We start from the raw sequence: 27,235 nt of genomic DNA, 5'->3' as shown, positions 1-27,235 counted from the left end.
AGCTACCTCTACCTGCCTGGGTACCTAGGTAGGTATAGGAGAGAATGGCGATGACGGCTGGACTTACACCCACAACCAAGGGCCTAGAGCCCCGAAATAAGTGGATAGATAGTCTACTGTTTCCCTCTCCACCGCTGTGACAAGGGGTTAGATTGGCATTTGTCCATCGTCTTGGGTTCTTTATCTTGTTTTGTTTTAATAGTACAAACGCAGAGTTTTGATGCAACCAGCGCCACAGAGTCATTCATATACAGTGTAAATACCCTGACCACCGATGACCAGGCAAGAGCCCAGAGCTCTAGACGGAAACACAGAGACAAAGGATGCCAGGGGAGAGGCGTGGAGATGTCACTGTGGCCCCGTTTGTATTAAACACAGACGCCAACGTTTGACTGTCCGAAGCGCTGAGGCAGGGGGACTCTCTGGGCGCGCAGTCCGCCAAGTGGGGAGGGGGATGCGGAACCCGTTCCAGCCCGTTTGACTGCTTCTGTATTGATATTTTTCGGTTTTCTCCTCTTCTCCCGAGATGTCGTTTCCAATGTGTACCATGGCCAGTTTGCCCTGAATTGGAGTTCGCGCAGAGAAACCAATACGCCCCAGCACGATCCCGGGCCCTACGGGTGCTCTCTCAGACCGGGGAAGAAGCACGCGCAAGATGACTGCATCGCGGTGACCTGGTAAAAGATTCGGCACCCAGGGCGGGCAAGCTGGGAGAGTCGCTTACTGAGGCACAAGGCATGTAGGTAGGTAGGTAGGTAGCTTAGGTAGGCCGGTACCTTAGTCACTCCTTGCTGGGCTTCGAGGGAGGTCCTGTACGTGCTCCACACCTTTTTGCTAAGGTACCTACTTGCTTCAGCGTGCCCTCGCCCGCTGGCTTTTCACCCTGCGCTGCTGCCGTGCCACTGGGACCCAGAGGCAAAGCAAGCGCCAAGGAAAAGGTGGGAGACGTGAGCGAGGTTCAACGGGGCACCTCAACTTCCTGCCTGACCACCGACGATAGCTGCCCACACTTGGTCTGCCCATCTCGCCCGACAACGTCGTCTCGGACGCATCGTCTTTACGTGCCTTTTTCTTCTTCTCTCTGTCAAATCGATGTCCTTAGAGAGCCCGGCGCCGTTTCCCGCTGCATCCATCGCAAGTCTGACAGCCCACCAGTGTCTCTTTCGATCGCGCGCGCGCGCATACTTGGCCATTGTAGCACATTGCATAATTAGTATCTTACACCACCCGCGATACAAAATCATACAACCTTTCATACAACCAGTTCCGTCCTCATACCTACCAACTCTACGCCTCGGGCTTCTCATCAGAACATGACATGGACAGGAGTGCCTAGCTGACCGTTCCGACTTGACCTTTGTCGCCCCTCCCCCCACTCCTTTCTCGCGACGACGACGACGCCACCGACGACGACAGCGACGACGACGACTCTATCGAAAAGCCGACAAACAACCCCTTTCATCTTACACCACCCCCACTGAAACCAACACCCGGCGTTCAAGCTTAGGCTTGCGCATATGACCGACACCGACAATGGACGGCACTGCCATCGGGTCGGAAGACCACTTCGACCCTCCGTCACGCCTGTTTGAGCGCCTCCGCCAGATCGCCGGTTACACCTGGGACGAGTCCAGGCTCCCCTTCCATACATCCTACGACATCTGGTGTGTTCCTCCTGCAGCTACCTGAACGACCTCTGTTGGCCTCCTCCCTCCCTGATGCCCCGTCTAACATGTGATCCGCAGGCACGTATGCGGCACCAGATTTGTGTCGCCCTTCCCACCGTCGTCCTCTTCGTCCCACCCCGCCTCGAGCCCCGGCTCGGCCGCAAGGCTACAGTCCGGCCGACCGTCGCCCTCCGAACATGCAAGCTCTTCGAGCCTTCACTCAGGCCTGCCCAGCGATGCCAGCAGCGACTTCTCGGCCGCCTCGCCCCCCATAAACCCCTCCGGCGCCGCTGAGATATCATACGTAGAGGAGCCCGTGGTAGCCCGCGTCTCCTACCATGTGCTCCGCGAAGAGAGGGCTTTTCACATAGCCAAGAACCTGTTTGCCACGGCCGATCCCCAAGGGCACCACATTGTCAAGCCGCTCGACCTTATCCGCCTCGCCCCCCACCCGGGCGACCGCGGGTCCATCGTCGTCGCAATATACCAGCATCCTGGCCAGAATTACCTGTTCGACCTGATGGACATGGGGCCGGCGTTCTATAAGGCGAGAAAGGTAGACGACCGTTATGAGGCGTATCGAAGGACCAAATTCCGCCTGCAGCCCCCGATAGACCTGCAATACTTCCTCGACTTCGCCATCGGTGCAAGCCAGTGTCTTGAGATACTTCACTACGGCCAGGTAATAACGCATGGAGAGATCCGCCCGGACGCCTTCCACTTCAACATCGAGACCAACTCGGTCAAGCTGATCAACTTCGGTACTGGGACAAGGTCGTTCGAGGGTGGCCTATCGAGTACGTCGTGGTCGAGCTTGTCTAAGGAGCTGGGTGCGAAGAACAAGCTCCTCTACATCAGCCCCGAGCAGACGGGGCGCATGCCAGCGGAACCTGACAGCCGGACCGACATTTACTCGCTGGGCGTGGTATTCTGGACACTGCTCACGCAGCAGCCCGTGTTCGAGGGCGAGACACCACTAGACATCGTGCAGGGCGTTCTCGGCCGGAGGATTCCTAACCTGTCGCAGGTCCGGCTCGACATACCCGACGTGATCGGCCGCATCATACAAAAGTGCACGGCGAAGACCGTCGCAGATCGATACCACTCGGCTAGCGGCCTCAAGCACGACCTGCTCAAGGTGCAGCAGTTTCTGACTGACGGCGACTGGTTGGCGTTGAAGGAGTGGAAGATCGGCGAAAAGGACATCTCATCCTTTTTCATACTGCCCAGCATGATGATCGGTCGGCAGAAGGAAAGGGCAGACCTCGTTAGAGTGATCGAGCGGGTTGCCAAGAGCCACTCGATGAATCAAAGGTCGACAAACAACCGTTTCTCGGACGGTTCGCAACTCTCGGTCGAGCTCCCCGACTGTGGCGACCTGTCGAGCGAGGGCGCGAGCTCCGCGGAGGGCACCACCCGCCGTAGCGGCTCCTTCACGCATACTACCTCCTCTGATCCTAGGCAGTCGAGGGCTAGCTTTGTGCCGTCCGTCTTGTCCGACACCCAGACAATATCGGGTGACACCATCGCCTCGTCCAACTCGGGGCCGTTCGGGCGCATGACGAGACCGTGGGAGAGACAGTGGGAGAGGCACCAGTCAGTGTCCATCGAGACGCGGAGCCTCGCCGACGGCATCGGCACGCCCACGGATAGCAACCGGCTCAGTGCCGTTGAGTCATCGTCCTCGAGCCTGTCCCGCCAGCTCGGCTCGGCCAAGTTCCGGAGGCGCGGGCATTGCGAGATCGTCCTCGTAGAGGGGGCGGGCGGCCTCGGGAAGAGCTGCCTCTACCAGTCCGTTCTCGCCGAGGCCAGGCGAAGAGGCTACTGCGCCACGGCCAAGTTCGATACGGCTCGCCGGACTGCTTTCGGGCCGCTGCTTAAGCTGCTGTCGTCCCTCTTCAAGCAGGTCTTTGGCGAGCGCAATACGGACACGCAGTTTCACCAGGCCCTGAAGCAGTATGTCCGTCCTGTGTGGCCGACGCTCCATAAGGTTCTCGGGCTTCCCGACTTCCTCATCGGCGCCCTCGACACCTCCGTCCCCCGATCCGTCTCCATCACGCAAAGCGTGACCCAGACTCGCAATATCAGGGCCGGTCTCAAGAGACGCGGTTCGTCCCCAGGAAGCTCCCCTGGGCGCCTGACCAAGCCCGCCGTCATATCATCCCAGGCATCCCAGGACTTCCTGCGAGCGGGCGGCGCGACCAAGACGATGCGTCTGATGAACACGTTTCTCGATGTGCTGCGCATGTTCACGTCCCACAAATTCATCTGCTTCGTGCTGGACGACCTTCATTTTGCCGACGACGAGTCGATGGAGCTGATTACTCAGATCATTGGGGCGCGGATGAAGATGGTTGTCATCATCACCTACCGGCCAGAGGAGCTGTCCCCCGAGCGGGTCCAGTCTATCATTCAAGCCCCCGAATCCGAAGGTGAGCAAGCCCGCTGCCCTTCGAAGACGGCGCTGCGTGCTAACGAAACGGCAGAATTCCCGCGATCGGGCGGCCCAGTCGTCACCCGCATCAAGCTGTCCCCTCTAGGCGAGGACGACATCATCCAATATGTGGCGACGACGCTGTGCAGACCCAAGGAGGAGGTTCTCCCTCTGGCGCTCGTCATACAGTCAAAAACAGCAGGCAACCCATTCTACATGCGCGAAATGCTCAGTGCGTGCTATAGGAAAAAGTGCATCTGGTACGACTACAGGGACAGCAACTGGCACTTTGACCTCGACAGACTGTTTGAGCACTTCAAGGGCGCGAGCGACTACGACATACTCGACACCGGCTTCATCACCCGCAGGTTGAACGAGCTGCCGCCCGCGTCCAGGGCAATACTCGCCTGGGCTGCCCTGTTGGGGTCCTCCTTTTCTTTCGAGCTCATCTCCCGGCTCATGAGCGGCGAGTTCCAGTACGATGACGAAGACGAGAACGAAACCATGTGTCGAGGGGCGGGCAACGAACAATACCATGCGCGGTATTCCCAGCAGGAGGCGATTGACGGGCTGCAAGCGGCCGTGCAGGCCTACATCATCGTCCCCAGCGAGACGGACGACAGGTTCCGTTTTGCCCACGACAGATTTATACAGGCATCGGCGGCGTTGAAGGAGTGCAACGCTCGCAAGATGCACTTTGTCATTGCCCAGACTCTGTTGAAGTATTATTCGGCAGACCCTAGGGCCAAGGACAACACGGCCTCGCACATCTGCGAGTCTGTCGACATTATCAAGAAGCGCGTCCCCAGGCGTCAGTCGTACCGCAAACTGCTCTTCGAGTCCGCGCAGGCGGCCGTCGAGAACTGTGCTCGTCCAACTGCCTCCAAACTATATAGCACAGCGGTTGCACTCCTCCAGCCCGACCCCTGGGACGACGAGCTTGAGGACGTCTCCTATGACGAGACCATGCAGCTGCATTTGCGAGCTGCCGAATGCTACCTCTACATGGGCAACCATGTGGCAGCCAACGCCCTGCTAGAGAACGTCTTCCAGTGTGCCCGCACACCTCTCGACAAGGCGCCTGCCTACGTTCTGCAGTCTAGAACCCTCGCGCAGAGCGGCAACGCCAAGGGAGCTCTCGCCTCCCTCAAGGAGTGCCTGCATGCACTGGACGTGGAATTCGACGATAACCCGACGTTCGAGAAGTGCGACGACCAGTTCGAGAAGATGTCTGTGAGGATACAAAGCATGGACAAGAACGAGCTCATGAACCCGCCACAGTCACAAGATCCCGGCCTGCCGTCAGTCGGCGCAGTACTTGCCGAGACGGTCAGCGCCGCGTGGTGGAGCGACTATCTACGCTTCTACCACCTCTCTCTCGTCATGCTCGACCTGCATCTCACTCGCGGCGCCTTCCCGCAGTCGGGAATGGCGTTCCTCCACCTCGGTCTGATTGCCCTGGCCCGGTTCAACATGGTTAGCTTCGCCGTCGAGGTGGGCAATGTCTGCATCGAGCTGCTTGACCGGTACCGCGATCCCTTCTCCATGGCCAGGGGCTACATGCTGTACGCCAACTTTATCGGGCACGTCCAGATCCCTGTGGCCGTGGCGCTGAGCCATCTGGAGGGCTCGGTCGACTACGCAGCAGCAGCCGGCGATAGGATTTCCTCGATCCTGAGCTTTGGACTGGCGGCGCAGCTGAAGTTTTTTGCCAGCGAGAACTGCTCCGACTTGGAAGCCTTCTGCCGGTACGGCTGCGAAGAGATACCCAACTGGCAGCAAGACACGCGGGGGGGCACCCTTCTCATCTCGATCCGACAGGCGTGCCGTGCCCTGCAGGGGAAGACGCGCACCACCGAGTCACTCGAGGTCATGACCGACGAGCAGCACAGCTCGGTTAATTACAAGTCGTGGCTGAGGGCCAACACGCAGAACGGCAACCGATCGGTTCTCTGGTACGAGAGCATCGAGATTGTGCCCCTGTTCATCTATGGGCACTACGACCGCGCCATCGAGATTGGCCAGGCGTGCTACGAAGCTATCCAAAACCTGTGGTCCGCCCGCAACAGCAGGCTGGTCATGTTTTTCTACGGCCTTGCACTCGCGGGGAGCATGGTCCGCAAGCTCAACGACCCCAGGCTAGACCCCGGCAGTCTGACCGACGAAACGGAGGACACTCTGCACATGCTCCGCGAGCTGACCAAGAGGATCAAAGAGTGGGAGGTCTACACAGAGGTTAACTACATGTCGTGGTCCAGGATCCTCGAGGCGCAAACGGCGGAATTGACGGGCGATTATGGCTGCGCCGTCAAGCTCTACGAAGAGGCTCTTGATAACGCTGAGGAGCACAACTACCTGTTCGAGGCGGCGCTGGGCAATACGCTGATGGCGGGCACGCTCGTCAGACGCAAGGCCCGAAGGTTGGCTCGCTCTGCGCTCAGGGATGCCATTGCGTTCTACCGCCAGTTCGGGGCCGTCGCCGTCGCCGACCGTCTCGAGGAGGAGCACGCTGTCCTGCTTCACAGTCCGGCACGAAATCCCAGGACGACGGACGCCGCCGTGCAGACCGACTTCGCCGGCGACAGCGGCACGGTCGACTACCGCGCCGTCGAGGGCGAGGAAGGCCCAGATGGGCTCCAGCAGCCCAACCACACCGCCATCGCCGACATTAAGGGCGAGCGGATCGGTGCGTGGCGCGGCTCAATGCACGAGCACAACGAACCCGGAGTAGGTCTGCCTGCACTCGATATGATCGATTTGCACGCGATCCTGCTCTCGTCTCAGGTCATCTCTGGCGTCCTCCGGGTCGACGAGTTGCTCAAGACCATGTGCGACGTCATCCTTCAAACCTGCGGCGGCTCAGCTACGCTCGCCGCCATCGTCGTCCAAGACTCGGACGAGTCTGGCTGGAGCCTCGCCGCCAGCGGCGACCCGGAAAGGGGCGCGTCGGCGCACATCCCAGGCCTGCCTCTGGCTGGCACCTCACTCGTCGCCGAAAACGTCATACTCTATTGCACCCGTTTCCGAGAAGCAGTCTTCATCCCCGACATCGTTAGCGATGAGCGGTTCGGCAACGTGAGCGAGGCCTGGCTGCAGCGGAACGTCCTCAGCAAGGCCATCATCGCCATCCCCATCTGCCACGGGTCCAAGCCGCTCCTCGGTGTCTTGTACCTCGAGGGCGAGCCGGGCTCCTTCACCGACCGCAACGTCTCCGTCCTGCAGCTGCTGGTGAACCAGATCGGCATCAGTTACTCCAATGCCCTGGCCATGAAAGCCGTCGAAAAGGTCTCGGCAGAGAACGTGTCCATGGTCGCCCTGCAGAAGCGTGCCTTGGCTAAGGCTCTCGAGGCAGAGACCAAGGCCAAACACGCCGAGGCCGAGGCCAAGCGCAACGTCAAGCTGGCCGAGGAGGCTGCCAAGGCCAAGTCCATCTTCCTCGCCAACGTCTCCCACGAGCTGCGCACGCCTCTCAACGGCGTCATAGGAAACTCGGAGCTGCTCAAGGACAGCGACCTGGACAAGGACCAGCAGGAGATGGCGGACAATATCAAGGTGTCTGCGGAGCTGCTGCTGACCGTCATCAACGACATACTCGACTTTTCCAGAATGGAGGCCGACAAGATGAAACTCTACGTCATCGCCTTCAACCCCGAAGAGATGGTACGCGAGGTTGTGCGCGCGGTGTCGTACAGCAACCGGCAAAAGACAAAGCAGAAGAATGTTAAGATTATACAAGATATCGACCTACCTCCCATGCTCATCTTTGGTGACCCCATCAGACTTCACCAAGTCTTGGGCAACCTTATTAGCAACAGTCTCAAGTTCACCGAGGATGGATCCATCACCATCGGCGCCCGCGTCGAGTCGGAAACCAACGACAAAGCCACCTTGTTGTTCAGGGTGCAGGATACGGGCATCGGCATCCCGCAGCAGCAGCTGGTCAAGCTCTTCCAGCCGTTCAGCCAGGCAGACACCAGCACGGCTCGCAAGTACGGCGGCAGCGGTCTTGGTCTGAGCATCTGCAAGTCTCTCATTGAGACGATGATGAAGGGCAAGATCCAGCTCGACAGCCAAGAAGGCGTCGGGACGACGGCATGGTTCAAGGTTACGTTTGACAAGGCCAAGTCCGACGTGTCTGCCGGCGACGCGCAGCAGATGAAGTCCCCGCCAGCCATCGAGCGCTCCGCCTTCCTCGCCGAGCGCGACACGTCGCCGAACCCGTTCCTGGACCTCACCGCCATCCCCAAGGACCAAATCAGGATCTGCATCGCGGAAGACAACCCCATTAACCAGAAGATAGCCATCCAGTACGCGCAGCGTCTGGGCTACACCACCGTCGACGCCTACGAGAACGGCCTGAAGGCTGTGGAGGGTCTACGGCAGAAGGCCAGGGATGGTCGGCCGTACCACGTGGTCCTCATGGACGTGCAGATGCCTGTGCTCGACGGCTACGAGGCGACCAAGATGATCCGCAAAGACCCAATAGACGTCGTGCGCAAGATACTCGTCATCGCCATGACGGCATCGGCCATTCAGGGCGACCGCGAGAAGTGTCTGGCGGCGGGCATGAACGACTACCTAGCAAAGCCGGTGCGCTCCGAGGTGCTGAAGAAGAAGCTGGACACCTACGTCAGCCCTCAGGTATCCGTAAGCGAGACACTGGTCGGGTTTTCGAGGCTCCCACGCTAACCGTCACCGCCAGACCGCTCCGACTCCCGATGCCGCACGCTCTGCTTCCACGTCGCCGACACATATCACCACCGACCTCAACGGGGCCGGGGCCAGCTTCCATCTGCCCGTAAGGGAGAACCCGGCATACAGCCGTCCGTCGGGCAGCAGCAACACGGTGCACAGCCGAGCGTCAAGCGACTCAAGATCTGCTGTCGATCTGGGCTTGGTAGCCGAGACACAGTCGCAGGCGCCGTCTCAGAAACGTTCGTCGCGCAAGCTCACCAAGACACGCACCAGCAACGAGTCGCTGCCGACCGAGAAGCCGAGGATGGTGCTTACCAAGAAGGCGCCACAGCGCCAGGGGACGACCTCGTCGACGGATGAGAACCTCAAACCGGAGGATCCACCGTACCAAGCTGCAAACCGCAACAGCGTGAGCTCGCAAGGGTCAAGCAGCAGAGACAAGATCTTCCCTGGTTAAGACGCTGGAGCCCGCGCCCCTTTCTATTCAAAGGTCGGAACGTTTAAGTCTGAGTCTGGGGTAACACGACAGCTCGATGATGCGACCCAGGCAGAGAAGAAAAAAGTAAAAAGGAAAGAAGAGGGGGGAAATCCTCCATGCCAGCAGAAGCAGCTTCGGGCCGAATGGAGGCGTAGTAGTTCGAGAGGGTGTAGCTTGTGCCAACATAGACGGGCGATTGTGATTGGTCAACGGGGTGAATACCGTGTTTACTGAAAGTCGGTTTGGGAGCATGTTCTGTGTTGTCTCACTTGGGCATGGCGCAGAAACTCGACACAGAGAAGAAGGGAGGGAAATAGAGGGGCGTAGGGACAAGACGACCTCTATACCCAGCAGGAAAAGGAAAGGCTTCCTGACACTTGATGATTTGTTTCACTATTGCGAGGACCCTCGACTGGCTTTGTTCTGAAGGACGGAAACAACGGGAGTTGAACGGAAAGCATCTGAACTGCCAGGCAATTGTTTGGAATCTTTGTTAGGAGTGTAGCATCACAGTAGCCACATAAGGCCTCTCCCGATGGGAGTAAAGAAAGTGAAGCTGGTGAAAGGAAACAAGTTGCCTTTGTTCCGATGTACGTACATGTTACCTACCTACCTACTCAGTGATCGACGGGTCATCTCCCGTGCTTCGCAGTTGCCTGCCTGCCTCGTCGTGTCTTGCCAAGGGTCTGGATATAAAGCGAATCATGCAGCCTACGTCCGTACGCAGGAAAGGCCAGCAGGCCGGGGGGACTCTGTGACTGTCACACTCCTTTGGTATCACCTCTCTGTTCCTCCCTCTCTATCTCTCCCTCTCTCCCCCTCCAAAGCCCCCTCTATCCATCTCTCCCTTCCCGCGGTACAATCAGTCCAGCCTGCTGCAGGTCGTGCTGTTGACGTGCAGGAGGTGTTTGAGACAGAGACCGATACATGTACTGACGAGAGACGGAGGCTAGAATTGCAAATCGTCTGCTCAAGTCGAGCTTACAACAGTTGCGCACGCGCACGCACACGCACACATCTTCTGGAACACGCGCTTAGTCGGTTCCACAACCAACCGATATTATGAAGGCTGAACCGTATATACACACATCTCACGAGAGTACGATTATGGCCAACCATTGTTTGGGTTTCGTCTCTCTCCTCCGATGAGAAGTCGCATGTTACCTCTGCTTGGATCGAGTAAAAGGATTCTTGTCTCGGGCAGGAAGCCCTCTTTCGAACAACTTTTTCTGGTCTCCTCGGTCAAAAAGCCCACCGTCTTGGCTCGGTCCCGGTCTTGCCTTCACAGGGAACTGCGTGAGAAATGGGTCTTCGGGTATGAGGCTTGGGGGCTAGAGAGAGTGAGTCAGTCGACGTCGAGACTCGATTCCCAAACGCGAGCGCAGTCCATACAAGAGTGAAAAGAATCGGTTCCCTGGCCGGGATCGTGAGATTGGGACAATTACAACCGTGTCTGTCGGGCGGTGCGGTCTTCCTTTCCATCATTTTACTTACATGACGGTGGGAGGCTGAGGGACCAGGACAACATACCCATGTGCAGCTGTCCGGCTTTAATCCCAGGAACGCGTACGTGCGTACATGTGAGTAAGACGGCAGCAGCTCGATGTCCAGAATGAGCGGGGTGATGAGTGTGTTGCTGCCCTCATCTTGGCAGTTCTCTATCTCTTGCACAGCCCTTGAAAGGTACGATGAAGGCCGGGGACAGATTGGGAGGGCAAGGAGGGAGCCTTCACAAACAAGTCTGTCAATCTTCCGGACCCCATGTCCGGGCGGGACAGCGTCTCATAGAAGAACACGAAGAAGGAAAAAGTGGAAATCGTTTTTTTTCCCTCCCCCCTTCGAGTTCTGGAACCCATTCCCACCTTGATCTCGTGCGCGTCGTCGGAGCAGATATCCATTGGTGCTAACTCCCCTGGCCGCATCGATCAGTACGCACCTAAGAATAACTCACAGCACCAGGAACGGCCTGATTAGGCTGCTCCGTGTCCGACGCAGCCCAGCCTGACAAGGATTTCCCCCTCATCGGATGGATCGCAAGATTAGCCTTGTGAGGATGCCACGGAGAAGGGGGCGGAGGGGCTAGCCAGCCAGATACAGGTGGTTCATGGTAGTTGAAAGGAATCGCCCATCGTCATCAAGTTAAACAGGAATGAGTCGCCAAATGGCCTCATAATCAACGGCGAGGGCTAGAAGGGGGGCCCTTGCCCACCGGAACAATTCCCACCGGGCGCGGGATATTACGATAGGAAACCAGAGATTGGAAAACCTTGGGAAAGGCAAGAGACCCCCGACTTACTCGTGGCAAGCGGACTGCGGCAGCGAAGCCGCCGCAACGTTGCCAAGCCAGCAAAGAAACGAAGGGCGCTTTGCCGGGGGGTGTGGGTTCCCCGTGTCTGGAAAGAGAGGGATAACAACCAAGGGAGAAGTTCTGCTCCGTCATCCGTGTGGCTGGACGACGACGGCGGGACCGTGGACCAAAACTTTGTTGAGCCGTTTTGCTTTTCCCTATTCGCTGGTGGGCTTGCCTGAGTTGTCTTGGTCTTCAGTTGGTCTAGTGCAAGTACAATGTGAAAACAGTAAATAATACAAAACAAAAAGTCCTGCAACGCAAATGGCATCATCCACGAAGAGAGCGCCCCCCCCCCCCCCTCCATGACCCGACATTTGCGTCGGGAATGGCCAGCGCCAACAACCACGCAACAAGGTGTACGAATATGTATTGTGCCTCTGTCTGTGTGTGTGTGTGTGTGTGTGTGTGTGTGTGTGTGTGTGTGTGTGTGTGTGTGTTGTGTATACATCGTACACGTCTTGACTCTGGATGTTCCTTTCGTCCCATGTCGATTACACATTCTGGTCAAATCCCAGCAAAGTTCCTTTCTGTCCACGTTATAAAAGCAGCTCAGATCACAGGATCATCCCATGTCCGTCGAACCTTTTTGCTTAAGTTCACGCCCTCCCCTCATCCCCCTCACGACCGTGTGCTCGCAGAGTTCCACCCGTTCGCAAGATCTTGGGTATTGCGGCCTAATGATCCGCCAAACATCCTCTTTGCTCGACGAGGCCATGCACACCTTTTCATCTTGGAAACTCTGATTTCAACGAAATAACCCCTAAAGAAATTGAGATGGAAGAAGGAGGTATGGATAGATGAGATGTGGGGTTGTGAGCAGAAATTCGTCATGCAACACCAACTCTCTCTTCCTCTCTCTCTCTTCCTCTCTTTCTCTCGTCACTCTTCGAAGCTGACCTGCTTCAAATCTCCCAGCCTTCCGAGTTTCTGCCCCCAAGTGGGTACACCACGCCAAGTTGACGGAATGCCGATAAATCTGACGATAGCCCACTTCAATGGCGGGGCGTTGACGATGAAAGGCCCCTTCCTCCCCCCTCCCTTTGACTCCTTTGGCGATAGACGTTACTTTTCCTTCCAGAGCTTCTTCTGCTTCCTACTGCTCGATGGACCAGTCTCCGGCCCATCCACGACCGCCTCATTACTCACCACCCTGGCAATAGACAAGGTCTCAAATTTTCGAGGTAACACCATCACTTCACTGTACCGGCCGTTTCGAGAGCACCCTTCTTGGCGTCCGGTTCGTTAGACACCCTGTTGTTCTGATTGTGATTTCCACTTCTCTCTCCCGGACGGCTTCAATCTCCCTTGTTGTGGGGAAAGCATACGAATACTCACGTCTACCTCATCCGTCCCCGTACGGCCGCGCCCCTCCTTCTTCCCTTGTATTTCTATACGTACCATCTCTTGCTGTCGCTGCGTGGCATCATGGTCGGCTGTTAACTTGGCATAAGAGTGGAGATGGCAGAGAAACGCCGGTGGGCACGGCAGATATGAGCCGGTACGACGGAAGGCAAACATTGTTTTGCCTTTTGAGGGATAAACCTCCGATGGCCGATGGCCGGCGTGGGTAGGTAGTCATGCAAGAACGGAAGAGATACTGAGAAACAAGACTTCTGGCCGTACGTAAGGAGGAGGGGGCTTACCTTTTTACAGTGCATGTCAGTCCCGGTTCCCTGCCCGGGCGGCCTGGGAGAATTTCCCGTGATGCCTGGCTGGATGTGGCATCCGTGTGCCGTGTGGTCTGCGGGCAAGTACACTTTCCAGATGCAACCCGTAAAGATCATTTCCAGATCGGGATTTCGAGAGGGGAAGGGACACCTCGCGTCGCCGGGGAACCTCCGCTTGGCCAAAGTGGCACTCGGTAGCCCTGCCGTTATCTCATTAGGGCGCTGGTGCCCTGGGATCATTTGTCTGGTCGTCAAACCTTTCTCCCAGCTTGGGACGATTTCCCCAGATACTAGGCAGTCTCATCATCATAGATGAATAATGTTCCATGCTTACAGCCTCACTCAAGGTCCGACGACCATCGGCCGAGGCAAGGGCCATGAGCACGCGTCTCGCAAAGACGACCAAAGCGTGCTGAGTTTTGCCCTCGTAGTAGATGAGATGAAACTCGAAAGGGAAAAAGGAAGTTGGGTGCTTCGGGTGCCACCAAGCTGCCATCCAGCCTGCATCTGCCAGGAACACTTGCATATCCTCTCCTTGCTTGTGCATCCCCCCCCCCCCCCCCCCCCCCCCCACTTCACGACAAATGAGGTTATTACCTGTACACAATCGGCGAGCTGGCAACGTCTAGCCTGGACCTGGCTATGGGCACTCTTCCAATTCCCCTGGTGGGAGACGGTGGGAACTGTACTGGGCGAGCATCATCATGGCGTGCGGGATAATTTCCTGCTCCGAGGATCCGAGGCGTGGCAGGGTAGCATCCCTCCCTCAGCACCCCCCTCCCTTTCATCTATCTTCGACATAAGCCTCGCTTGTGAGCGTCGCCGAGGTCTGTACTTAGCCCGTCCCTCTCGGGACGGAACCGGGCGGCCATGGTCCCAAACTGGCCACAGCGTCGCGGGCCTTCCCCCGGTCCGCATTGTCGAGTCGAGCGAAAAGAGATGAGACGAAATGGACGAGGTGGACGAGATGGGAGAGCAGGCGGATTGGCTTTCCCCACCTAATAAACTTGTGACAAAAAACTGGCGTGCCCAATGCCGCAATCAGTCGAGCTTCACGCCGGCCACTCACATCGAAACTTCGATCCAATGGGCTGCGTGTCTGATGGTGAGGGGGGCCCTGGTCTTGCGATACATTAAGGAAGAACCTACCGTATCTACCTAGCTTTCTTATGTCTCCGCAATCTCTCAGCACATCGACATGCCTTGACTTGCTGTTATCCGCGCAACGAAATTGGCGATGGTGGTTTCCTCCCTTCCCCAACGTAACGACCCAAAAGTCTCGATGGGGTCAGTGTCGATCCGAGTCTCGAGGACAGGCTGTGAGGCTGATAGCCCCTGAGGACGTATTTCATTGGGTCTGTAAATAAAACCGGCCTACTATGAGTAAATGGGTCGAAGTGAGTATATGCAACTGGATGTCATTGTATCTGTATGTTATATGTTGCATTGTCGTCGTCGTGGAGATACTTAGGGATACACATGCTGCTACCTGGGCACCCCCCTCTCAAACGCAGATCGGCTCTGAGACAGAGGGCAACGAGCCACTGTGGCGTTTTTACCGGATGTGACCATCTAAAGGGGTTAGGCTAGTGTCGCTAGCCAACTGCACAATTCCCAACCCGGTTTTAATCAGGGGTGGGCATGGCGCGAGGCTCGCAGATGAATGTGCATGCGATTGTCCACGTCGACCAGGCAGGACGGAACCTTACCATGAGCAAAGAGGAAGCCAGGCAGTTTCTGGACCCAACTCGTGGCCACCCACGATGGATCGAGATCGACTTGTTTTGCGGTGCTTCGCTTAAAGACAATTCCAAAGCTGTGATGCAGAATGGTTGGAAAGAGCTTTCCACCTCGCTAATCAGGCTGTCCCCGGGAGGGGGGCATCATGCATACCTATCGCAGATCAGTTGGGTCGACAGATCTTTTTAGGCATGCGGGAGAAGACGCTCGAGCTCCGGCAAGCCGAAGAGGCGGGACAGGGCGTAGCGAGGCTCCTCGAACAGTTGCTAGGGAGGCGGCCTCTACCACGGCTGACAGCCGTGTGCTCACCCCCATCTCCCGTGTTGTCCTCCCTGGCCCATCGATCGCGATTTGCTGTCGGCCAGGGGCGCTCTCTCGTCTCTCCAGCGCAGATCTCCAGGGCGAGCTCCGTGAAAGATCGGCGCACCGAAAAACGCGAGTACGCACTGCTCTCGACGTCACATGGCCGGAACACCTGTAAAGCACATGCTCGCTACATCTTATTGCCCTGTCGGTCGTCCTCGATAATGTCTTAATGGTCCGATAGCCTTGGGTTGCTAGCATCCTGGTCGAGGAGCTCATTAGATTGACTGATGTCTGAGGGGACGGCAAATCTAGGAATGATGCAAGCTAAACATAACCTGGTTTCTAGAAGGGCCCTTAGCCGTCTGGTTCGACTTTAGTTCACAGCAGCCACCACGTTCCGACTGGACTTGACTGTGCCTCGTTCGGCTGTATGACAAGGTGTACAAACGTGTGGCCTTGGGAGCGCTGGAGCCGTTCTTTGTTTGTCGAACACGGCTTTGTGTATGGAGAGAGCGCCCGTCCGCCCGCGCGCCGCGGCCGACAACTGCAAACCGACTCCTTCAATGGAAAGCGGCCAAGGGAGCAGCGCTGCCCCTGCGGATTATAGAAGCCTTGGCCGCTCTTTCAGCAGCAGTCCGACTCGAGCTCACATGATCTTTGTCATAGAGCGAGCTGCCTGGCGGTCCTGCATCGCATTCTATTAGAATCCTAAGCCATGTCGTGCTTAGGTGCAGTGGGGAATGCGTCATCCGACTGCCATGGCTCTCGACATTCGATGCGCGCTGCACCTCTCATGTTCGGAAGTCCGCGAAGCCAGTCAGTCGTTCATCACAGTAAAGCTCACCGGTGAATGGGTAGATGCTTGGAACCGGCTCCGTTCCCAAAACATCCGAGAGGAGCAGGAACCGATGCAAGCAAGGCTCGTTCGAAAGAGGGTGATCAGGCTCTAGCGCAAGATTCCGTAGGTTCGTGATACGTCAGGCTGCCACTGCCCCCCGCGCCTGATGGACTCACAATACAAAGCCATGTTTACAGCGAACTGGAAGCATCTCTTCAGCTCCAGTTGGAGTTGGAGAGCCTCCCTCCCTTTCCTCGCAGGCGCGGGGTGGGACAGGCAGGTGAAACCGCCACTAAATTGGACAATGTAAATCCGAGTAATTAGGGCATCGTGCGTATGCCACGCACGCCACGCCCGTCTGCCTCAGAAGGCCTACCGTGCCTAACGTGTTAACCAACGCTGGGCCTGCAGGCGTCTGACAGGTTCAGGGCTGACGGACAGAGGAAGATTGCGATTCGGCTTTTGTGCTGCGGCGCGTGGGCGAGTAAGCGGGTTGGGACGTGGCGCTGTCCAATCCTCATTGGGAGGAGACAATGGGTCGGTGTTCCGTGATGGAAGACGGCCACACAAGGTCCGGTGGGCGACCAACAGACCGACTGAAGCCATGTTCGGATGGAAATGGCGACCGACTAAAGTAGTGGCGGGAGCTATAAGCATCCCACACTTACAAGACGGAACTTGACCTTGAACGGGGTTTGTTGGACCAAGCCAAAGGGCCAGCCACCAGAGCCGCAGTGTTAGCGGTAAGTGTGGTGCTCCGACTAGAGCTTGTCGCGCACGTCCTGGGCAGCCTGGTTGGGACGAAAGAGGCAGATGCAAATGATGAAGAGAAGGAAGCGGTTGCCATGCCACCGCCGCCGCCGTCGTCATCGTCGAGGTGTAACAGACCGTCAGGTCCCTGGAGGTTTGCTCCCTGTATAGGTGAGTGATACTGCCCAAGTTGTGGTTGGTTGCTCTGCCCGGCAAAGTGACGGGGCCGTTTAAGGCACGCGGAACCGGCACGAAGAAGTCCAAATTGTTTGATCAGTCTTTAACCATTCACATCCCATCCTCCATACCTACATGCACTTATCTACTAACCTACTTTCTTTACTTTTTTCTTCTTCTTTTTTTTTTTTTTTTTTTTTTTGGAAAGACAGCCAACCTCTGACTACGCTTGACCTTTATGGGCCCTTACTAACAGGCTGAGTCATCGCCAACCTCTAATTACAGCACCGCACCGCACAGCTGCATCTGAATAGCGAGAGAGAAAATGTTGAAAAAGGGGAGAGAGGGGCGCCAAATGAAGAAAGAAAAACACTCACAAAAAAAAAACACAAAAAAAAAAGGACTAAAAGGATTGCGCGAGTGTCCCATCCCTCCCTGCTTAGGTAGGTACCTAAACTACCTAGGGACTTATCCTCTCGTCACCATGTTTCAGATTTACAGCTTTGGCCTGGCCCCCGCTTCCCTGGTCCCGCATGCCCACTTGGTTGGGGCGCGATCCCGCCAATGTCATTGCGTGGGAGCTCTTTCCGACTGGGTGGGTATGCAGGGGTGGGGTTCCCAGCAGAACGTCGTGGTTGTGAAGAAGGAGCGGGACACACTTCGATAAGTGCCTATGTACGTATCTCGCAAGTCGCTGCACAAGCACGTCCATGTCTCCAACGGCATCCTGAAGCAGCCTAGCAGTAAATGGGCAACAGAACCTTGCCTGCCACAACTTCTCAGAGAGGAAAGTGTCACATTCACTCATTGGCCAGGATTCGACGAGGGCGATCTAGGATCGTCCGGGCGCCATCGCATTTTGCAAGCGCAAAGAGATTTGCTGGGTTCGAAATCCAGAATCTAGCCTGGTCAGGTTCCAAGCTTTTTGTTCACAACCACACCACCCACCTACCCACCCCTTCTCGACCGATCTTCATCGCAAGCTAAAGGTGTACCGACTGCGTCCACAGTCCGCCTCCAATGACTACGACAACCCTGCTCTGCATCATTCTGAGCCGTTCTGCATCTTGGCCACAAAACTCTGCCCCAAATTTGACAAAACGGTGAGACAAGCACAGCTTGAAAATGATGGTGCATACTTAAGCAATGCAATGCCGATGGCTATTTGTGGCGTCTGGCTGACCCCTCACCTGCAACCTGGGTCACTCTACATGGATTAAATTGTTAGGCGCTCGTTCTACTACCTGTTGTATACGCTATGTTACCGAGCACCACTGTTCACCTGGCCCTGCTGTGCCCCGTCTTCCAACATGCACGAATGCTCCGAATGCACTTGGCCACCGCGGCTTTTCCTCCACGTTACGCAGCAGGAAAAAGAAACAGGAGAGGAAAAGGCACTACGACACGCCCCGTAGCTATCGCTGCTCCTTGAAACCCTGTCCAACGACACGACAAGACACAATTCGGGATGAGCATGCCGGCGCGACCACAGCCGTTCTGCAGTTGGCGCATTCATGTTTGGCTGACAGCCAAACGTTGAGTCAGGCTTCCAGGGAAATTCTCTGGTGTTCTAGCTGAATGCCATTCACCAAGGGTCGAGCCCTGCTATAGTAGGAGACCGATAAAAGAAAGACGGTCCCGTGTCAACCGCAACCGCCGGCGTCTTTTGAAAATACGGCCCCGTCCAAGCTCAGTAACACACTTCCACAGCATGAACGACACAGGCTTCCAGTCATTTTCTCTCCTCGTCTCCCTAGTCAAAACCCGGTACACCGATGCGTGCCTGATCCCGCATGTTCGTGACACCTCGTTCACCACCTAACAGCGCCTCATGCATTTACCTCGCTTCGACGGTTCCAAAATGATCCAGGCCGTGGATGAGCCGAGATCATCACAAGCCCAAAAGGGCGGGTTTCGATGACGGCCTTGCCAAATGCAGCCAGCGTCAACCAGCACCACTCTGGCAATTTGAACGAACGGTCTGAACGAACGGTCTGAACGAACGGTCTGAACGAACGGTCTCTGCCCCCAGTCCAGTGGTGCATGGACGACCCTCGATCGGAAATCAAGTAGCCCCAAGGCCGGTTCATAACTGGATGCTGCTACCTGACAATGATGTTCCAGTCTCTGAAATCCGATGGATCATAATTAGGCCATTAAACTCGTCTGCGCACAGTCGCCCGAGCGAACCGCGCGCAAAACGCTCTCAATCACCTCTCGGTTCTCGGCCAACTCGACTGACCGCCTTTCCCCTTTCGGTCGGCTTCGAGACGACACGCCATCTTTATGACTCTTTAGCACTGGGGCGGCGGACTTGCACATGCCCGGCGCAAGCGCTCTCCAAAACGACAAGGCCAGATACGCCTGGCCTCGCTGGGACGGGATGGACAGATCTTCGTTGGAAACAAGCTGTTTTGCCTACTGCAGTTAGTCGGAGTTGACACTCGGGGCCAGACGGACGTAGACAGTTGGCGGTGGCGGGCGCTCGCAGGCGGAACATAACCTTGTGTCAAAGCCTGTCTCCGTAGCCGCCCAAAGCAGCGGCCGCTCAGCCAAGGGTGGTCCCTCGTGAAGCGAATGGCTCCAGACCTTGCTTGTGCTGCTTGTCCTACCGGACCTCTGCAGCTCGAAATCCTACAGCCGGCGGGTACTCCTTCAGCACACCAAGGTCTCAGGTCCTGGTTCTCGGGGATCGTCACTCATCACACACCCAATGTGAGACTCGGGTCTCGCCTCGTCTCGATCAAAACTCCGAGTATCAGCCACACCGCTGGAATGTGGAGGGATCGCGGCTCTGGAGATTACCCAGTTGAGACGGGCAGCTCAAGTCACTACAATCGCCTCCTACTCGTCACCGACGCTTTGAGCGCTGACACGTTGGGATGATGAGCTCGTCTCTCGTTGGCACCCCTGCGGCACCGAATTGGAGTTTTGGGGCCGCTCACCATCGCCACCGTGCCGGTCCACATACACGAACCGCCACGCGGAGTTGCCAGTCTCTTCCGAAGGCCCTGCGGGGGATGGCACAAGTTCTTGTGAGAGACGCGGCCACGGGCGGCGATCTAACATCATGAGCGAATCCCTTGAAGTGCATGAGATTTTCATCCTGGCTTCCCCGTCACGGCACGGCTCAGTCGATATTCCATGCCATTTGGCTGACCGGTTGGTTGCCGGGCTTGCTGGAGGCGGGGTCGGGCAGGTAGTGTCCAGGGCTGAATCAAAGACAGCGCTCACCAGCTAGGGCCACTAGATGTAATGCTAGATAAAGACCGATGCGCACGTTGCGACGACACCCATATGCATGGCTTATCCCGTGCTACGAACTCCCGGAAACATGTTCACATCGGTATTGGGCCGAATGTCTCAAGTAACGTTCAACTGGCGATCGAATGGAAAAAGTGGGGATCACAACCTCACAACCTCACAACAGATGTGAGCGAGCTCAAGATGAAGGGTGGGTTTGGTAGAAGTAGCAAGTAGAGACGTACCGATACAACATTTCCAGGCATCTCCCGAGCATCCAAAATCCTTCGGGCGCACATGCCGCCCTCTGGTGTCTTGACGGACGGATACGTACTCCGTGACTGTACGTACCCACCCTTTTTCACCCCCCGGGTCTCGGCTTCTCCCTTTGGATTCTCTGTGGTATACTTAGACATGTACCATTCGTTGGCCATCAACTGCCCGTGGCTGGCCTTTCCAACTTATCTATGTCGGAGGCGTTGACTGTGACCACTCAAGCCCATCCCAACCGGCGCGTTGCCGCAAAGCCCAGTGCGGATGTATTTTTTTTTCTCCCCTCCCCCCCTCGGGTTGATGCCATCGGTTTTGTGGCGAGATCACAGACAGGAAACGTATATCCTATAAACTCTTTCCGATTCAAAGTACAAGTGAGGCGACTTCCGAACACGAACCCATGGGAGGGAATAAACCACAGGGCGGGACAAGAGGGGCAAAACAAACAATCAGAGGGCAGTAACCCTTACACGGAACCGCAGTTCGTCGTTGCAGCATGAGCATCTATCTAAGCAGTCCGTTTCGATGGGCAAACCGTGCCCGGGCAAGCTCACCTTCGAGCAAAACTATCGCTCACATACTTCATGACGACGGGGCAGCGTACGGCGATGGGTAGCCATACGTACATGAGTCTCGAGTTCGGAGCATTTGCGGTCACCCACCGAGCTTCCTAGGTCTCTTGCTTCTCGGTGGTCACCCAGCCCATCTCACGCCTGGATGGATTTGTTTCCTTCGCTCCCATCATCAGCTGGTGGTGTCGTCCGTCGGCCGGCCACCAGGATTGACCCTGCGCCTCAAGTCGAAGTCTACTTGCAATCTTCTGCATTCGTACATTGCTTCTATATAGCATGCTGGGCCATCCTTGCTGGCTCCAGGTGTCGAAATACACGCGCACGGCAGGTGCACACGGTTTCTCAACGACAACACCCCCTCAGCTTCCCACCCACTTTTGGCAGGTGTTTGGACCAATCTGCCATGACTACGTACTGACAATCGCCTCCGGCGGATTCCCTCTTTACGATCAGGTCACAAAGCTGCAGGCCAAGAAAGAAATCCCGGAGAATTGTCGACTGGCCAGATTCAGTGATGGCTGCGTGCGATGTGAGCGAGAAGACGCATCTCGCACTGCAAGAGGGGAACCGCTGCAGCCCCATCGATGCAGCAAATGGACGTCAACGTCAAGACCGAGTTCAAGTTCCTCATCTCCCAGCTCATCTTGCGCTACCCACACTTGGGCTGGCTTACCCCCCCCCCCCAAGGTGTCCACTACATGTAATGTTGCGTTGGCGCATGCATTCTTTTGCGTGTCGTGCATACTCTGTACGTGGGAAAGGCTTGCAGCTTTTCACTAAATTATGTACTCCTCGCTAGCTTCCATGCCGGGCATCGTTGCTCGCCTCGTCTTTCTGAGCCCGTGTCGAAACCGGTACCAGTACGCCACAATTCTATTCTCAAGTCTCTGGTAGCGTGATGTGATACATGTGTGTGTGGTCGACTTTACTAGTAGTAGGGTACGTTTGCACACACGAAAAACGCAGAGACATCGATACAAACCGGTCCTTGGGACATGGAAAAAGTTTAGATCTACTTTCAGGAGCTCGCCGTCGACCTCGTGAAGCCATTTCACAGAACAGTTGGACAAGAGAGGTATCTCACATCACACATCGCCTTTGACCGCCGATTTCTAGCTGACACCATGCAATACCCTCAACGTTAGATGATCTGCACCCTCACACAAAACACTAGGTATTTATCAAGCCTGAATCTGGACCGGGTCGACCTGTTGTGAGGTTTTCCAACCTTGGCCGCAGTCTCCAGAAAAGAAAATGAGGGTCCCTGGCCCCTAGGCTCGATTGCCACATTTCCCATCCACGCCCCTTTCCCCTCCTCCTTGCCCCCACCCCCCCTTGATTTCTCGTCATCGCACCCCTCCTCCCGTCAAGTCGGATTGTGGACTGAGAGCTGGAACTGGGCCGGGCCTGGACAAACAACGCGCACCCCCCTGCGCTCATCCCCCTCCATGTGTCATCTCTTCTGATACGCGCTGGTTGTAATGAAATAAACCAGGCTCGGTGTCATTCTCCACCACGGGAAACGCACCTCTACCATTCCTCACCGGCCCTGTCCTGAACCGTCCCTAAACGGCCGGTCCTGTTCTCTTATTCTTCTGCTACTCGTTATTCTCTTGGGTGAAGCTGTGTCGCGAACTCGGCGTCAACCTGGACCTTCAAGTCGGGTCTCGAGTGGTTCGTCTTGTTTCCCGCGTCTCCATCCGGCATCTGCGTCCGCCTCCACACATGCACCCCCTGCCGGGGTGCCTTGGAGAATGAAACCAGGAGAAGAAGACAGACCAAATCACCAGGCCATCCCTCCCCGACATACCACGCCCTGGACACACACACACACACACACCTACCTAGGTAGTGAGTGTATTTGTATACAGCACCCTCTCACACTCACAGGACACTTCCCCGTCAATCCTCCTATTCGTGGGCCGGTGGGTTCTCAAAGGACAGAAGCCCTCCTATCCCCCAGACACTGCTCCAGCTTGCTTCAGCACTGTGTCGCCACCCGAATTCTGCATAGCATCGGCCGAACCTTTCACATCTTCGGCCGTCCGCCGTCCCTTCCCCGGAGACAGACGGTTCTAGCTCCGCCTCGAGGCCGCACATGCATCTCATCCGCTCCGGTCTTCCTACATTTGCACAGGAAGAAATACTGGTGGTCTCCATTCACCTCACCGCCGGCTTCACATCGCATTGCAGAGCTCTTAACCACAATCTTGAGCACCTACATAGTCACACGTAGGCGGCAGCAAAACTTCTCCGTGAGTAAATGAAGCCGAGCCCGTTCGTGGAGAGCTTTCATCACCGTACGCTCCGCCCAGTGTCCATCACTGCGGTCACTATCCGTACCTACCTGAGGACGGTGATTGGGGCGAGGACAAGGACGAGGAAGACGGAGTAGCATACCAACGGTACGGATCTCCTTCCTTGCCCTGCTTTGCCCTGCCTGCCTCTGCTCCGCGTCTGTCCGTACACCGTCGACGGTCGACGCTACGGCTATTCCTTGCAGGTTGCCGTGCCTTTTTAGTGCTAGCTGGGTACGGAGCTACCTCTGCTTTTCTCTCTAGGGCCCTGGGGCCTGGGCCTGGGTCTGGGTCTGGGTCGGGGTCGGAGTCTGAGTCTGGGTCTTTGGGCCTCTGATCGTCTCTTTCTTTGGGTCCTGCGAGATACGTACCTTTTGGCTGTGTATCCCGCCCCCCCGTCCCTTTCCATTTCCAAAGCTGGTCGCCCTCTCCAGCTTCGCGCCTGCAACAAAAAGGTTATTTCCACCACCTGCACCCCCCCATACCTCCATTTGGTTCCTTCACCTCTCGTCTTGGGTCCTTTCTTCAATCCTTTCTTCACCCACCTATCTCTTCCTTCCAAAAACCCATCTTCTTGTCTGGCCAGCCAGCAACTTTTTTCTCCTTTTTACTTCTTGACCTTCCTTCAGCTCTTCAGCTATCTCCCCTTTGTATTTTTTCTCTTCATTTTTCTCTCTCATTGAATTGACACGACCTCCCCGAGCTACAAAACCAAACACCAAACAAATCGGCCGTCCATGTTCGGTTTCATTTCCAACGCCTCTTAAGACTATCTGGAGCACATGAGTATACATGACCATGCTCACAGTCAAGCAGCCAACACACTACGGCTACAAGTCCGTCCATGATCTACCTACTCCGCCTTCGACATCCCGACCATCGCCTCCCTTGGCCTACCAAGACCACCCTTCTTCGCACAAGCTGCTGCCTTCCATTCCCCGTAGTCACAGTCCACCTGGCCAGCCCATGTCGGCTCACCATCGTGGCCTGCCTCCGCCGGCGGCCATGACGTTGCCTCAGCCGTCTCACTCGAGTTCTGCACCCCCCCCACCACCGCCGCCCGCGCCCCAATCCATCGGCCAAGCCCCCCCGTCCACTCACAGCCATGTCATGGGCCAGCTGCCGGGGCCGCCGCCGCAGTGGCACGGAGCCGAGGAGTCTATGAGGAGCTGGCTAGCAGCCAAGACCGAGGAGGAGCGCCGGAGACAGGAGGAAGAGAAGACTAGGCAGGAGTCCCTGCGCCTGGAGCAACGACGGATAGAGGCCGACATGTTGCGGACCTCGCTAAACGGTGGTATCCCCCCGCCCATCGTTCCGCTCGTCTTCGCCGGAATGGGCGGCGGTGTTCCCCCAGCAGCGTTGGAGTGGGCGCAGCAGTTTCTCGCCCAGCAGAGCCAGCAGCCACAGCACCCGCAGTTGCTCCCTTCTCAGGCTCCTCTGTCACCCGATCACCGTCGCGATTCCCACTCTCAGTACGCAGGCCAGTATTCAGGCGTGCCATCGACCCCGAGTTCCGCCCCGGGCCCTCACGGCTTCTCTGGATATCCGGGTTCTCCCCAACGCGGGCGGGCGACAACTTTGTCCTCCACGGGCTCCGTATCCCGTCCACTTGGGTCTAGTAATCTACCTAGCCTCAACACGAACGTGCCGCATTCCGGCGCGCCGGGCTCGTCGACGTTGCAGAGCCACCACCAGCAGCACCACCACCACCACCCTGCAGCGCAATCGGCGCAGGCCCAGCAGGAGACCCAGCCGAGCCCGTCCATCTACTTTCACCATTGGCACCCGCCGACATCTCAAGCCAGAGGTGGCTCAACCCAGCCTGCGACCCCCTCCGGTGCGTCCAGCAAGACCAAAAGAAAGCGAGAGTCGCTTTAGGCTAACCTTGGCTGGTGTGGCCTTTAGGGGAGTCTCCTAGGAACAAGCGCAAGGCCACCAGCCCGCAGCAAGCCCCTCCACCACCAAGTCAACATCGCCTGAGGTCGCCCCCTTTTCATGGTGGATCAACGCTAGGAAATCCTCCGCCGGGACGCAGAAGAGGGCACTCAAGACAACACAGCGATTTCTCGTCGTACCGGCCCACGGGTCGAGGCCGGAGAGACAGCTATGGGACGTCCCGAGGCATGTCCCCGCAGGTTGCCAGCTTCGGCACAAGCCCGGAACATGGCGAGTCGACATATGGCCCGCAACAGCAACAAGCTAAAAGCGTCGGTGGGCATTCGGTGTCGTCTTTGTTATCGGAAGAGCCATCGCGCGCGGGACAATACGGTTCGACATCATCAGAGGCGTACCAAGGGCAGGGCGAGGAGCGGCGACGGTCCCCGTTGTAAGGGGGCGGTGGAAGGGAAATGGACACGTGGGGTCGCAGGGTTACCGGCCATGCGACAGGGCGACACTGACTGAAATCTGGCCCAGGCCAATTTTATGACCTTGTTTCAGCCATTACATCACGGCGAAATTTCGCGAAACGAGATGCATGAGTACGACATTTTCCTTCGGACATTTTCGCTTCTTGCGGATACAATCCGCCATCTTTTCTTACGCCAACAAATATGGCCTCATCCCTTCCCCGTGAGGAAGGGATGAGGAAGATGACGCGGCATTTTGACGATTTCAAGTTTCGTCGACCACTTCAATTTCAAGAGAGACTTGGATCTCTTCTCTTCCTGTTGACGCCATTTCAGAATCACTGGAACTGGAGGCGCACATGATTACTTCTTTCCAAAGGCAAGCACGGCTCACGGCACTTCATTCTTCCAATTCATTTCAGGCGGGCGGGAACAGTCATGGCCGACGAGCCTCGGTTCATATCATGGAACTTTCTTCTTATTTTCATTTCTCACGACACCCGGTGTATTGATATGTGCAATCGTCAATACGATATTGCATTTGGGTGTGGCTATAACAGCCGAGGGTTTGGGTGGTGAAGCATCAACAGCCGACCCAGATGTTCTTTGCAGGGTGAGGCTTACCAGGGGGTGCTGGGAAGACCATTGAGATTCAGATTGCGGATTTTTCTTCTTCTTCTTCTTCTTCTTCTTCTTCATACTTCTCAGGCTGGACAAATTCTTTCTAGGAGGGCGATTGGGCACTCGGGCAATATCTTCACTCTTGTTGGTTCTTGAAATTCAGGGCCGGCTTCTTTTGGGCAATCGTACATGTATCGTGATACCCTGCAGAAAAGAAAGAAAAAAACAAGACAAGACTCTCGAGACGCATTCTATTTTGCAGAGACGGGTAGACGTGTTTCAACCCCTTGAAGACTGATACCCTTATCTCGCTTGTTTGATTATTACGCGTTGAGGGGGCAGGGGTCATTTGCAAACGAGCCAGGAACCTGGGTGATTAGGCAACGCGAACTCTGACCCCTCTATGCTTCCTTTGGGTGGGCCCCTTGCCGGAAGCGGCACAGGAAGGGGAAAGAGCGGGAAAAGTCCCTCACCTTGTCGGACGTGGATTCGCTTTATGGCTCGTCTGACCGATCCGGCTAATAAGTATGGGTGGACGTCTTACCAAGGTGAGAAGTGGATGACGGTTCAGAGGTATAAGAAACAGGATTAAGCTCGCGCGGGAGATTAGCATGCCCCTCTCGGTGATGGGACGTGGTGGAGAGAGCGAGAGAGCTTTCAAGTGGAGTTTTCCGCTGTTGCTATGGACCCTGTTCCACCCGGGTGCCCCGCCCGCCGCCGCCGCCACCGCTGCCGCCGCCGCCCGCCCGCCCGGTGTCCCAGTTCTCGCCGCCCGGACT

At 56.6% G+C, this 27,235-nt stretch overlaps 4 protein-coding genes across 4 annotated transcripts; all 4 read left to right on the top strand.

Moving 5' to 3' along the window:
• Window positions 1-989: 989 nt before the first annotated feature.
• CDEST_06533 (Putative protein kinase domain, signal transduction response regulator, receiver domain, GAF) lies at window positions 990-11,613 on the top strand. Its single transcript, XM_062922692.1, has 4 exons — window positions 990-1,664; window positions 1,746-8,748; window positions 8,804-10,605; window positions 10,667-11,613. The coding sequence occupies exons 1-3, from the start codon at window positions 1,534-1,536 to the stop codon at window positions 9,251-9,253; spliced, it is 7,584 nt and encodes a 2,527-aa protein (XP_062778743.1). The 5' UTR covers window positions 990-1,533; the 3' UTR covers window positions 9,254-10,605; window positions 10,667-11,613.
• A 6,815-nt stretch (window positions 11,614-18,428) lies between these two features.
• Window positions 18,429-20,587, top strand: CDEST_06532 (uncharacterized protein). The gene has a single exon (XM_062922691.1). The coding sequence runs from the start codon at window positions 19,680-19,682 to the stop codon at window positions 19,986-19,988; it is 309 nt and encodes a 102-aa protein (XP_062778742.1). The 5' UTR covers window positions 18,429-19,679; the 3' UTR covers window positions 19,989-20,587.
• Window positions 20,588-22,944: 2,357 nt separating this feature from the next.
• CDEST_06531 (uncharacterized protein) lies at window positions 22,945-23,486 on the top strand (the record flags this gene model as incomplete). Its single annotated transcript, XM_062922690.1, has 1 exon — window positions 22,945-23,486. One exon carries the CDS (start codon window positions 22,945-22,947, stop codon window positions 23,455-23,457), a length of 513 nt encoding a protein of 170 aa, XP_062778741.1. The 3' UTR covers window positions 23,458-23,486.
• A 404-nt stretch (window positions 23,487-23,890) lies between these two features.
• On the top strand, window positions 23,891-26,726 carry CDEST_06530 (uncharacterized protein). The gene is made up of 2 exons (XM_062922689.1): window positions 23,891-25,324; window positions 25,393-26,726. The coding sequence occupies exons 1-2, from the start codon at window positions 24,280-24,282 to the stop codon at window positions 25,815-25,817; spliced, it is 1,470 nt and encodes a 489-aa protein (XP_062778740.1). The 5' UTR covers window positions 23,891-24,279; the 3' UTR covers window positions 25,818-26,726.
• The last annotated feature ends 509 nt before the right edge of the window (window positions 26,727-27,235 follow it).

Source organism: Colletotrichum destructivum, chromosome 4 (genome assembly GCF_034447905.1).
Source record: "Colletotrichum destructivum chromosome 4, complete sequence".
In the NCBI taxonomy this organism is placed as follows: Eukaryota; Fungi; Ascomycota; class Sordariomycetes; order Glomerellales; family Glomerellaceae; genus Colletotrichum; species Colletotrichum destructivum.
Note: the sequence above shows the minus strand (reverse complement) of the source record. Positions and strands in the feature narration are given on the sequence as shown.

Excerpts from the sequence above, each read along its gene's own strand:
- CDEST_06530 (XM_062922689.1), top strand. The coding sequence starts at position 24,280 with ATGACCATGCTCACAGTCAAGCAGCCAACACACTACGGCTACAAGTCC. Across the intron at positions 25,325-25,392 it reads CCAGCCTGCGACCCCCTCCG|GGGAGTCTCCTAGGAACAAG; the intron begins GTGCGTCCAGCA and ends TGTGGCCTTTAG.
- CDEST_06532 (XM_062922691.1), top strand. The coding sequence starts at position 19,680 with ATGGCTCCAGACCTTGCTTGTGCTGCTTGTCCTACCGGACCTCTGCAG.
- CDEST_06533 (XM_062922692.1), top strand. The coding sequence starts at position 1,534 with ATGGACGGCACTGCCATCGGGTCGGAAGACCACTTCGACCCTCCGTCA. Across the intron at positions 1,665-1,745 it reads CATACATCCTACGACATCTG|GCACGTATGCGGCACCAGAT; the intron begins GTGTGTTCCTCC and ends TGTGATCCGCAG. Across the intron at positions 8,749-8,803 it reads ACGTCAGCCCTCAGGTATCC|ACCGCTCCGACTCCCGATGC; the intron begins GTAAGCGAGACA and ends CGTCACCGCCAG.